At 29.6% G+C, this 13,951-nt stretch overlaps 2 protein-coding genes across 2 annotated transcripts; one reads left to right on the top strand and one right to left on the bottom strand.

Annotated features, from left to right (window-relative positions):
• The first annotated feature begins 356 nt into the window (after positions 1–356).
• On the top strand, positions 357–1,863 carry LOC133697592 (uncharacterized). The gene is made up of 2 exons (XM_062120250.1): positions 357–873; positions 1,576–1,863. The coding sequence occupies exons 1-2, from the start codon at positions 521–523 to the stop codon at positions 1,631–1,633; spliced, it is 411 nt and encodes a 136-aa protein (XP_061976234.1). The 5' UTR covers positions 357–520; the 3' UTR covers positions 1,634–1,863.
• An 8,815-nt stretch (positions 1,864–10,678) lies between these two features.
• Positions 10,679–13,406, bottom strand: LOC133704458 ((-)-germacrene D synthase-like). Its single transcript, XM_062129285.1, has 7 exons — positions 13,187–13,406; positions 12,616–12,901; positions 12,154–12,526; positions 11,831–12,049; positions 11,545–11,683; positions 11,203–11,451; positions 10,679–11,111 (listed from the first exon to the last, which is right to left on the bottom strand). Exons 1-7 carry the CDS (start codon positions 13,310–13,312, stop codon positions 10,818–10,820), a joined length of 1,686 nt encoding a protein of 561 aa, XP_061985269.1. The 5' UTR covers positions 13,313–13,406; the 3' UTR covers positions 10,679–10,817.
• Between the last annotated feature and the right edge of the window lie 545 nt (positions 13,407–13,951).

Genomic DNA, 13,951 nt, shown 5'->3' with positions numbered 1-13,951 from the left:
CTAAATAAACATATTTTTTAAGAAAATTAAAAAGAAAAATTACCACACTCTTAAACAAATTCTTAAATTTTAAATCAATGAACCGATGGCTAAAAAAATAGTTGAAAAAAAAAAGAATAACACCAAATCTAAATTACTATTAATGCAGTATTTACTTACTTCAATCCCTCCACAACGTATGGAATGGAAAGAACAGCCTATCAAATTATCCAATAACAAAACAAATCTCACTCTCCCCCGAGAAACACGGCGGGGCAGCCATCAGATCCGCATGGGACATTCTCGTAAATAATCATAAAAACTTTGCCCAGTTTTTACAAGTAGCCTAGATAAGGCCAACAGTACTCTCTCATGATCTCCATCCCTCTTCTCTATATAAAAAAACACCAAAACTCAAAAAAACTTCACAGCCCATCCCCATGAAAGACTCTCTCCTCTTGATTTCTCCTTTTTTTTTGTTTTATTGAACACAACTAATTAACTAACATATTTTTGTTAAGGTTCTTTCATATATTATGACATGAAGTTTTTGCTAGAATTCGTGGGTTGTTGTGGGGTCTCAAGTGGAGGCGGTGGACCAAAGGAGGTTCCTGAGAGTGTGGGGAGGCTGTCGGAGGAGGAGACACATGCGTTGGTGGCGGTAAGGAGGAATCATAGGAGGAAGAAGAGAGGGAGAGGGCCTTCGACTGTGGGGAATAATAATTCAGGGGTAGAGTGGAAGCCAACGTTGAGTGCCATATCGGAGAATAACGTGGCGGCTGTCGTCGGGGAGACAGGAGGTGAAAGGTTGGTTAAAAGGAAAGGTAGTGGCGGTGGCGGTGGCGGTAGGGCCCGTGATATTGCTAGCCTTTCTGATTACGTTGAAAATTACAGGTGACTACTAGTTATATTAAATTTCGTGTTGTTTCGAACATTGCTTTCCTAAATCATTTCACGAATTATTTAACCCATTTCATCTAGTTTCGAACGTTGCAAGATTTAGTTTTGTGTATGTATGTAGTAATATAATTCTTGAATGGATCTATGCTTGATTTGTTGCTGTACATCACCGATGTAGTTGATCATACTATACCTTCTGTATACGTTCATGTATATAAGTTTATACCGTATATGTATGTGTGAATGCTGATTCTGTTTCTTTATTTGCAAGTGGAGCCATTTCTTGTGTTGATTGGTTTTCTAGATAACTTTTTGTAAAGATAAGGCTAGCAGATCAACCAATAATATCTGATCTCTTTTTTCTGTAGATAATGATTATTTTAGATGAAGATAAGAAATTTAAAAAATACAATCTGTCATGGTGGGTTGAGTATTGATGGCCATTATGTATTAAAAACCTCAGTTTTTAAGTAGGCGGTGAAATAAACAGCTAGAAAATAGATTTATATAAGGTGATCATGATCGACAATGAAGAACCATGAATTTTCTGATTATTATTATCTTTTATTCATGAAAACCTACCCCAAATGAAAAACTGGGTTTAAAATATTATTTGTGCAGTAGTTTTGTAATTGCAGGTGTATTTCTGACGCTTTCCTTTCATAATTAAGTGGATTGTTTTCTTGAATTTTCCAGGCGAAATCGGGTAATGGCTGTAATTCCAGCATTCTCTGCAGCTCCGTTCATGATTTAGCGGCCATGGTGTTCCATTCAATTAAGACTTTGGATTGGATGCTTGCATGTAGATATAATAATAAGTAGGGAAGTAAAGCTTGTAAAAGCTTCTCAGCTTTGTTATCAAGTCGAGTGTAAGTTCTCCTGAAGTTGTCTTCTTCTTCACCCCACCCAGGTCGACGTTGTCAAGCTTCATGTGTTGTAATTATTATACTTGTATTAAAAGGAAATGCTGTTTCATCGTAGAAATTGTATAATTATAAATTCTGCTAATTGTTTTTACTGGTGGTGATAAAATTATAATTTATTTTTTTTAGAAAATAAGTTTTTCTTATAATTGTTTTTTTCTTTTTATAGTTTGAATTTTTATCATTTTACAACCATTTTTTTTTCTTATCTTTATTTTTTGGAATATTTTTTTTGTTTTCTCTTCTTTTCTTTCATTACACTTTTTTTTGAAAAAAATATTATTTTTAACTTTTTATACTTTAAATTTTTATCACTCTACACTTGGTCTATTCATGCTATTTTTTTTGTTCTTATCTTTATTTTTTTATAATTTTTTTTATTTTTCTTCTTTGCATTTTTTTTAAAAAAATTACTATACAAATACTTGGAGGAAAGGGTATTTAAAATAGAGGTGTTGTGAGGTGTGATAGTTTTTTTTTTCTTACCTTTTATGTTGCTCCAAAAAAAAAAAAACAAACCACACCATACCACACTTTTATCCCAACACATCCTAAGAAAATAGTGTTTTATTGTAATAATTAAAACATTATTTCATTCTTCTATAATGTTAAAAATTAATTTGAGATTTTATATATTTTTATTAACACTTATAATCTTTATTATATTTTATTATATGTAAGTATCTTTTTAATTCACGGTTATAATTTTTACTCGATGTGAAAAAACATGCAAATAACACATATATTATTTTTTTTCATTATAAGAAAAACTATTTAACCTGCAGGAAGGAAGATGAGTTAAATAAGCACATTAACTTTTTGTTTTTTTTTTATTTATCAACATAAATGATTTTCGATATATTTAATTATTAAAAAAAAATACCCGAGTCGTAGCAAATCACAGTTTAAATAACTAGTTAATACCTAAATATTGAAGCTTTTAGTTTTACCTCGTCAAATCTGCGATGCTCCATTCCAATTGCCTTCAGGACAATTTCACTTCGGAACTTTTCTTCGTTAGGTTTAGCTGTATTGCCTGTAATTCCGAGTTGATGATTCCAAATCTAAGCAAATGGGTGGTGAGTCACAATTTTTTTTTTTTTTTTTTGGTAGCCATAGAGTTGTGATCCAAGGAAGAAAAAAGAAGAAAGGGAGTAATAATTAATGGAAAGAAGCCTTTTATAGCTTTAACTACATTAAAGTTTTCGCATGTTTATTTATTCATTTTTATAGGTGTTTAAGATCATGGCTAGAGTGTGGTTTTGAAAAAACATTATTTTTTTAGATTTAAATTATTTATATATATATATATATATATATTCAAATCTTTGATGTGATAATATAAAAATAAATTTTAAAAATGAAAAAATATTATTTTAAAATATTTTAAAATAAAAAACAATTTAAAAAATAATATCAGTTAACTTTCAATGAGACGACTGCTTATGTTTAAATAATAAAACGGGTGGGCTATGATGGATGCATGATGGCGACACCATGGTAACGATTATGGATGATTTTAAAATGACAATTGGGTGCAAAAACAATTAGGATTACGAATCTCTTGATATAGTTTTGTTTTTCCGAACCGAAAAAACACATTTTATTTCGATATACAAAAACTAAATTTTTTATATATATATATATATATATTTGATCTCAATAAATAGAAAAAAGCAAATATGTAATTAATTATTTATATTACTTAACTCTAAGGGGTGTACCTCAATTGGTAAAATTATAAATTTGTTCTTTAGAAATCACTAGTTTGAATTTTATAAATTTTATGGTTACTAGAGATTTACATGATTGTTAATTTTAGAACCCGTTAGATTAGTCGAGGTATGTGTAAGCTCACCCGAACATAAATATATATATATATATATATATATATATATATATATATATATATATATATGTGTTACTTAATAAAATCATATTAAAAGCATTGATAACTGGAAAGGACAATAATTAACCACAAAAGCATGCTTGAGCAATCTATTTTGAAAGGGTAGTTATTTTAATCAATGAGTCAATAATTATTGATTAAAAAAACCCCTTTATTCTCTCATTGATAGTTTTTATTTTTTCACATCAATGCAATTCTGAACATAAATGTTATTTTTAACACGTGTCAAAGCATCATGATTAATTTTGAAAGAAGATAAGAAATGAAAGAAGATAATAATTATAAGATCCTAGACTTTTTTTTCTGTCTCTAAATGTTAATCTATAGTCAGAGTTGATATTTGTTTCAAATAAAATAAAAAAACATTTATTATAGCATCTTATATAGCACAAGAAATTATATTTATTCATTATTTTTATACAACAATTATTATTTTTGCAATAGTTTTGAAAAAATAATATAAAAAGTCAAAATCATTGAAAATAATCTTTATTAATATCTATTTTCTTAAGAAAATTCAAGTTGGAATCTATTTATATATTGAGAAAACAACTCAAATGATGTGATTGTAGTAACTTGATATATGGATCAAGTTTTTAAGTGATTTACATGTTTTTTTTTTCATCTAACTTTTTTTAAAAAGACCTTTATTGTCAGATGCACGGAGATAATTTAGTTGAAAAATTATGTAGTTTTCAATTAATTTAGAGGTAATGTTACACGGGTTGAATTATTATTTTTTAAATATAAAAAAATATTTAGATTATAAGAAATTATTTGATATTATTATTAAATTCAACTTTACAAGTTAACCTTAAAATTTTTTGACTCGATTTTTTATCTAATTTAAATTTAAAATTAATTTGCGTGAAAGTTATTCTGATATAATTTAGTTAATCACTTAGTGGGTCCAAATATAACTCGGTAAATTAGTAAAAAAGCATAGTTTGAGTCTGAGTGGTGGCATAACACTTCTAATTATCTAATTATTAAAAGGATATAATAAATCCTATAACATAGATAATTAAAGTATTCTTTCTTTTTTTATGATATTTTTTTTTGCTTTAAAACACATATTAACTTTTATATTTTTTTGGTCATTTCAATTCAATTGTAATTATAAACTCTATGAAAATAAAACATGTTAACTACTTTTTTCTACCTAACAGAATTAGTAATTACACGTTAGATTTATTTAGGAAATTTACCTATAAATAATTTATGAATCAGTGATGTTTCTTTAATGAATTTCTCTATTATTTTTTTCATACCTTGATGGACGTTGTGGCGAGGGCTAAAAATATATATCATAAAAAAAATAGAATCATCACTTAATAATTAGAGGAAATTATGGATCTTAAAAATTAACACTAGTTATAGAGATTCAAATAAAAGAGTAGTTATACATAAGAAAAGAACGATGTCGTTTTTATTGCATCTTTTTTTATGAAATGTTACATTTGCTATGTGTTATTATTTTATTTTTGTGATTGTCATTAATTATCCTAATTTTTTTCAGCTTATACTAAATTCCTTCTTAACTATTTAAAAGAAGACGTCGGTCCAAAAAAATTAAACACAGGTCAGTTTGGTTATTCAAAAAAAAATTCAAATCTTGACATCGGTTCATTTTAAAAAAAATACTTGTCATTTTGGTTATTTAGAAGAAAAAAACATTTGTTGATCCTCTAAAAAAAACTAATTTTTGGAAAGATTTTGACATCGTCCTTTATATAAAAAAAATGTGTCAAAAACTATGATTATCCTTAAAAAGAGAGAGATTGTTGAAGTTGTTAAAAACAAACATTGGACTTATATTGAAAGCGAGGAGGATAAGGATTTAGATATCTGTATCGATGGTATAAATTAAGCTTTGGGTCTATATATGGATGGTGAAAATGGAGTTCTTGAAATTCAGAAATGTCAGCCCAATAAACCTTTTGATTTTGGCCATATCTAGATAGACTTGATAAACTTGTTATTAAGTTCAAATATACTTACAACAATATATATAACACAGGAAAATCTCATTTAGATTCGAAGGAAAATATTTTTATTAGATGCTAAAATATAAAAATATTTTTGGTTTTTATTTTTTTTTCGTTTTTTCTTATAAACAAACGCACTAAAAAAATTACCATGATGGAATATGCAAAAAGTGACTTTTTTGGAAAGAGTTGGCGTGGACGTGAATATTCAGAATTTTGTATTTGAATTCTTGAACGTTGGTATGCCTAAATCAAACCCACTAAGCCCATGAATACTACAATAAAAAATGAATTCAACCCAGATTTATAAAGCCAAAGCCCATTATGCATAGTCCAGGACAAATGAATTCAACAATATTTTCATGATATGTTTTGTTTTGGTTTTTGTATGATTAATTTGTTTTGATTTGTTTTTAATAAAGTTATTATGGTCTCATAATCCGGATCAGAGATTTAACAGATTAACTTGGATTAACTTAGAATATTTTTTTGTACTTTAATGTTTTCTTTCATTTTCATCCCATATTGATTTTTTTGAAAGCATTTGGTTTGTTTTGAATTTGTCTTTATGATATGTTTCGTTTTGGTTTTTGTATGATTAATTTGTTTCGATTTTGATTTTATAGAGTCATCATGGTCACATGACTCAAGTTTATGGTTTGATAGGTTGACATGAGTTGACTCGGGATTTTTTTTACTTTAATTTTTTCTTTCATTTTCATCCTATAACTTTTTATTTTTTTCTATTTTTATTATTATATATTTAGCTAATTTTTTTAATTATTAAAAATATTATCCTCTAAATATATGTTTTTAGAAAAAGATATCATATTGATAGTAGCTTGGGTGAGATATAGTATAAGACATGACTTAGGTAAGAATCAATAATAGAAGAATTGATGGTGGCTAAAATTAACGAGTCTTAATGGATCCAATGATCAATATTTGTTTTGGTTTATGCATGATTAATTTGTTTTGTTTTTTATTTTACAGGATTATTATGGTCTTATAATCTAGATGGATAGTTTAACAAGTTAATATGGAATGATTTTAGATTTTTTTTCCTTTCATTTTCATTCTATAACTTTCTTTTTATTTTTGTTATCATATACTTAGTTAAATAAATTATAAAAACAAATTTATTAAAAATAATATCCTCTCATTATTATTTTTTAAAAATACCATATTGATAGTGGCTTAGGTGAGATGTAGAATAAGACATGACTTGGATGAGAATCGATGAGAGAAGAATTGATAGTGGCTACAATTAAAGAGTCTTGATGAATCTAGCAATCAATATTCAATATCTTTAGGAGGGGGTGGTATAGTGACATCTTGATAGCCAAAAATGGCTTGACCTTTGAAATAGGGTAAAGCCTGAGCTTTTCATACAATGGACGATCATGATAACTTGGAATATATTTTAAAAAAAATATACAAATGATGTAGCTTAATTTTTATTTTATTAAACATAGAAGAATAAAATTAAGTAAAAAAATAAATATAAAAAAACTAGTTTAAGTCAACTCGAGTTAGCATGATAAACTTGTCATCCCAATAATCAGGATCGAGTCAACCCAAGTTATCTCGCTAAACTTGTCATCCCAATAATTTTGATTATACAAAAGGGCTTACAACGAAAAAATAACAATTAAAAAATTGAAGATCAAAATTAAAATACAAATAAATTTGACATTTGATTGAAGAGTGAAAGTGAAAAGAAAATTAATTTAACAAAAAAAACCATAAAAATCAAAAGAATAAGAACTAAAATTAAAAAAAGATATAAATAATTTTTTCATTGAAGATTGAAATTGAAAAAAAAAATTATTTTAATAAAAAGCTTAAAAAATTAAAAGAATGAGGATCAAATTTTAAAAATACATATATAAATTAGAATTAAAGAATGAAATTAAAAAATAAATAAAACTTCTATAAAATAACTAAAAATAAAAATTAGAAATGAATACAAAATTCACCATGAAAAATACTCACGGATGTACAACTTTTAATATATTGAATAATGTTTCAATTTTTAAGTTATAATGAAGGTATGAAGTAGTGGGTGCAGGCATAGCCTCATTCATCCATATTTAGAGGTGATTATTTTTAATTTGATTTGATTTTTATCAAAAAAAATAATTAAATTAAATTTTTTTAAAAAAATCGAAATCAGGTCAAACTGACCTATTTCGGTTCTGGTTGGTTCGGTTTTTTAGGGAAAAACCCTGTCAAACCAGTTTGGCTTGGTTTTTCCGGTTTTGAATCAGTTTTCTCGGTTTTGGTTCTGTTTTTTCCGGTTTTGGCTCGATTTTTTTCAGTTGGCTCGGTTTTTTCGGTCGGCTCGGTTTTTTCTGTTTAGCTTGGTTTTGGCTCGGTTTTTCCAGTTTGGCTCGGTTTTGGTTCTGTTTTTTCCGGTTTTGGCTCGGTTTTTTTCGGTTGGCTCGGTTTTTTCGGTTTAGCTTGGTTTTGGCTCGGTTTTCCCTGTTTGGCTTGGTTTTGGCTCGGTTTTTTGCTTATAAAACCAAAACAAATTGACCGGTTTTTTCAAAATTTTAATCGATTTAATTGGTTTTTTTTCGGTTCGATTTTTTCAATTATTTTTTTTTCAGTTTTCTCGATTTAATTAATTTTTCAGTTTTTTTCTCACCCCGATCCACGTTACGTTTAACTTGTATCATACAAGAATTTAACGTTTTTCAATTCTAACAAAATATGGTTTTAGTATTAAACTAATAGGATTCCTAGATTCTAGAGATATATGGTCGAGGATTCCCCCGGAAAAAAAGTTCCCGAGACTTGAACACCGAGTACAACGTTATTTTCGAACCATGTTTCGTGAGAATATAACCATCTTTCGATAACATCTCTATGCGAAGGCTGCTAGTGACCTTGTTGAATAGGATACAAATTGCTCGCGCGTTCGTTATTTATAAAAACACGAGTTGTTTTTAATTATAAGATAATTAAAAGAAAAAAAGTGATTTTTAAACATGTAATTAAGAGCTAGTAACATTAAAATATATATGATTTGTTTTTCATGTAATATATAAGTTATATATAAAAAAACTTATTTAAATTATCTAGAATTTCATATAAAAATCAAATTATAAAATATAAAGAAACATCAATCTAATATAGACATTATTTGAATAATTTAAAATAAAAAGTGACATAACGAACCAAAAAAATATGAAAAACTAATTTTTAAGCGAGAGGTGAAGTTTAACAACTATTAGCAAGTAAATAGTAATAAATGCTTGTCAACGTTTTGTTATTGCAAGGACCAGAATAACTTAATTAAGTGTTTGCAAAAATATTTTATCTATCTATCTATCTATATGTTTGGACCTAGTGTATAAAATAAATATAGTACATACCTTATACACTTGTCTTAGAAGGTAAATTTTTCCCCTAAGAGAAAGTAACCTAGGAGCACCTAAAACCTTTAAACTTTCTTGGGCAAGCATTGACAAAACTTATGCATACATCTAATTAAACAACTCAATAATCATTATGTAAAGTAATTGAAAAAAATTCATCAACAAAAAAACCAAGCAAAAAATAAAGATCAAGATATCTCATATCGCAATACGAGTAATTTACCTTTTCATATTTAATAAATTCCTCTATCAAAATAAATCTGTAATATAAAAACACATAAAATTTATTGAACAATATATATATAAAAGCAATGCAAGGCTGCACATAACACATAAAATTTATTGAATAATAATTAAAAAAATAATGCAAGATTGCATATATGAAAAATCTTATAAAAAAATAATATTAAAAAAATAATCTATATAAAATTAAGAAAAAATCACAGATAAATCATACCCACCTCTTTAAAAACTTAACATACTCAATATCATTTAAAAATAATTATAATCTAAATAAAAAATTTATTTGAAAAAATATATAAAAATAATGCATTAGTTTTTAAAAAACTAAAAAACTAAAAATATATATATAAAGAATTAGGCCATGCACATGTGAGCCTGATAAACCTGACCCAACACTTGACCCAATGAAGCAATGGCCTATGCTTGGGCCTGCAACGCTAGGCCCAAGTGCGAGCTTTTTTTTTAAAAGAGCATCCACCCCAAATACTTCAAAAAAAAATAACGCATTGCCTGCTTCAACCAAAATCTGGCCACTATAAAGGCCAAAAAAACATGATGAGTTGTTTTTCACCCAAAAATTCTATTTCAATCTATTTTTGATTGAAAATACCTAGAAAACACTCTAGAGATCTTGTTAAATCAATTCATGACCACCGAAAAGCCAAAAAACCGCTTAAAAACCCGAAATCTACTCGTAACAAAAAAAAATTTCGAGTTTAAATATGTTATTTTATGTGTTTTCAAAGTAAAAAAAAAAATTCTAAACATAACTTCCCTCGTCACATGGAACCTTTTGACATAAAAATCAATTATTTTGATGAATGGAATCTGGCGATTCCCTCTCTTTTCTCCTAACAAAAAAAGATTGAAAAAAATAAATAAAGTTAGGTATTTAAATCTATTGTCTTGAAATTCAAGGGATTAGTTGTCTTACACCTAAAAAATATAGGAAATTAAAATGAATGTTTCAACAAAACTTTTAACCCACTTTTCATTTTACCCAAGATTTTCACTTCAATTCCTTAGTTTTCAATTCAATCTTTCTTCCTAAAAAAATATGTAATTGAGGGTTAATTTGAGCTCCAAAATTCTAAATCTCATAAAATAAAAGTTCAAGCAACAAATAAAAAATTTTAAATAATAAAATGCCCAGTCCACAGTAAAAGAGAGTACAAAATAATCTTAAAGGCTAATGCCTTTTACCTTTATATATAAAGGACCACATCTAATCATTTTCTGCAGGCTTCGATTTTTCGGGAGACATATTAAATGCTTTCTACATTCATGGGATTCTAAAAACCAGAGAGTACTCTTCGTCAATGAATCGCACAGAGCATTATTGGACCCCATGAATTAGCATCACATGATAAAACAGAGAAAAAATTTATCGGACGGCTTGAATCAGCATCACGTACAGTATTTATTGGTGGTAGAGGATTTTAATCCTATTAGTTCAGCAACATGAAAGGTTTAAGTCTTAATTACTAGCTGATCACATTGGCACAGGATCAATGAGTAGAGCAGAAACAAGATCTTTGAGCGCAGTTCCAGCATTTGTATAGCCATCTTCATCTTTGTACACAACATCAATCACACGAGCAAGATTGAGCATCCTTGTCAGAAGAGGCATAGGCACAGCGGTTGGGTGGAGAAACTCTTCATTGACATCCTGCCAAGCATCTGTAACTTGTTTTCGAAATTCAAGGACAGTTTCTTGTTCTGTGGTGCCATGCTGTTTCATGTAACATTCAATGCTCGAGGCAACATGCCCTCTCTTTTGTTCGAACTACAGAAGTTCGCACACAGCAAAATTAGCAATAAAATGACAGAAAATGTGTCGAAATTATTTACTCCAGGAGTATAGATACAATTACTACCTCGTGGGACACGATGTCATCCATGAGTCTGCAAATTATCTCCGAGGCTTTAAGAATCTTGGGTCCCCTAAATAACCAATCGAAGGAGTCCTTAGTTACAACATGTCCCATTCCAACAAAGGATGTAGCTGCTAGCAATGCATAGCCCGAAGTGACCAATGCAACAGCCATGTATTCCTCCATTGTTGGTGTGTGCTTTTGGTGGAACCATTTAGATTCAAGGTAGTAGGCTCGAACTTGATTCTTCATCTGAAAAATCATCAAACGTGTCAATCACTATATTTTAGCTGCGTATCCTCAAGAGAACCGATCTTTTATTTTCAATCAGCCTGTGACACTTACTGCTTCTTTTGCGTAGTAGACACGGTATGATCTTTCTTCATTGACCATATATTCCTCAATTTCTGTGTAGACATCTAGAAGTGCCTTGTAAGTCACTTTCATGTACTCTGGCAGCAGATCTACGGCAGTAATTTCCCACCTGTAAATAATTAAGATTGAAAGATTGGATAAACTGAAGAAAAATGGTTATGAATCGAAAGTAAGAAAACAAAATTACTGAGGAAAAATAATTTTAGAAATTTGATACATAATGATGGTAAAATGTTAGGATGTGAATGGATCCGACCTCTCAATTGCATCAGTAAAGAGCTCGAGCTCTTCCGGTTTACCATAGACATCATAGATGTCATCGATGACGGAAGTCATGGCAATAACTTTGGTCGTCATCCTTCGAGCCAAGAAATACTCTGGCTCAAAGTACACTCCTAGTATCCAAAAGTAGCACTCTATAACCCTGTCTCTTGCAAAAGGCAGCTTCTTAGCAAAATCTAATTCTTTCCACCACCTAATTAATCAGCATTAATAAAAGAAAACTCTCAGTTGAATTTCAATATAGCAAAAGCTAAAACACAGTATAGTATCTTGGAATAATCTAGTTCGCAAGCTTACTTTGCAATATCACTGAGTTCCTTCTGGTGTTGCTTTTGCAAAATGTTGAAGTCTAATTTAGCGAAGTTCAGTAAAACTTCACTACATGAAGGATCTTCTTGGTAGACAGAGAAATAATTCCTTGCCTCTTGCCTTGGTATGTTCTTGCGAATAGGCTGCTTTAAAGCATGATTTATTTTTGCTCTCAGTGGAGAGCTTGAATGGGTGGCCAAGAACTCTAGGTGGGAAGTAGTGAACACAAGTGCTTCTTCTAGTACCTCATCTCCATGCACCCTGAGATGTGTAGCTTCATAGAAGCTTAAAATTGCTCGGGTGTCATTGACAAGGGAATCATTGAAGTTCCCTTGGCTGTTCTTGAACTTGCCGAACACATCTGCATTGGAACAGAAAACATTACATGAATGAAGAAACTAATTTTGTGAATATTAAATAAGAAATAAACAAGAGAAGAAAAGTCCATACCACATGAGATTTTATAGCCTTGTTGTCTAAGCAGTCGAAATTTGAGAGAAATGGCGTATAGGTCATTATGATGATGATCATCATCATCTCCATTATCGAAGTCGCAATGGGACCTGTACATTTCTCTTAGTATTTCATCTATCTCCATCTCAAAATGGTAAGAGATGCCTAAGCGTTGGATCGCATCAATGAAGTCCAGTGTTTGTGAAGGCTTATTGATATTGGTCATCAGCTCCCTTTTCACTTCTTCCTTCAGTTTTTTATGCTCTGCTTTGTCACTCGTTTCCTAATATCAGCAACAAAAAGAATAACTTTTGTTGAAGGATTTTTTATCTAAAAAACTGACGCTACAAAACAGAAATTCGCGTTTATAATATTCATCATCCTTTTTCTTGAATGAGCTCACAACAATGATTATTGTTGGATTATATGGGACGGTGATTTCAGTTGTACTTGTTCCAATCAGTTAGTGCAATGGCCATGAAAAACAATTGAGGCCTTCTCACTTAAGCGTGTTAGGAGGACAATATCCGGACGCAATCAAGCACATGAATAAGATAATTATTTTTACCATGGAATCGGTTGCGTACGAGAGAAAATGATCACCCCAAATGCTAGGAAGAAAACTTGCAGAACGGCGACTAACATTGGGCTCGACAGTGGCAGTAGAGAAAATTGCAGAACCTTCAACAGACATTTTCCTAGTATGGTTTGGGAATTAGTGGGTTTCTGAGGTTCGATCGTTTGTGTTTTGAAGGGTATACTGTGATTCGGGAGCTCTTCTGCTCGACTATTTATAGGCCAAGGCACCTTATAAGCTTCATACAGTGCAATTATTCAAAAGGGACGTGACACACACACACACACAAACATGTTGAATTGAAATAAACTCGTGTAACAAGAGTTGGATTAGGGAATTGAGTCCATTTTCCTCATAAACTACGTTTTTTCTTGTTAAATAACCTTACATATTTGACTTATCATTATGCAAACAGAGAGAGAGAGAGAGAGAGAGAGAGAGAGAGAGAGAGAGAGAGATAACACACTTATTTATGAAAAAAAAACAAAAAAAAAAAACCAAAGAAACTCTATAAACATGTTCGTTTAAGGAAGAATTGACAAGAATAAATCAGGTGACATGAGAAAACATTATTACAAGAAAGCAGATCATGAATAAATTACAGATTCCAAGGGAAAAAAAGAACTAAGAGATCTGGGCAACGGCAGGTATAGAAAGTTATCGGAGGGGGCAAAATCTTTTTCTAAAATTCTTAAAGAAGAAGAATTGATGGATGATTTTATATCTCTTTATCTTTCATCTTGTATGCATGCTTTG

The sequence above is a fragment of the Populus nigra genome, chromosome 1 (genome assembly GCF_951802175.1).
Source record: "Populus nigra chromosome 1, ddPopNigr1.1, whole genome shotgun sequence".
Lineage (NCBI taxonomy): Eukaryota > Viridiplantae > Streptophyta > Magnoliopsida > Malpighiales > Salicaceae > Populus > Populus nigra.
This window is presented reverse-complemented; position numbering and strand designations above follow the sequence as displayed.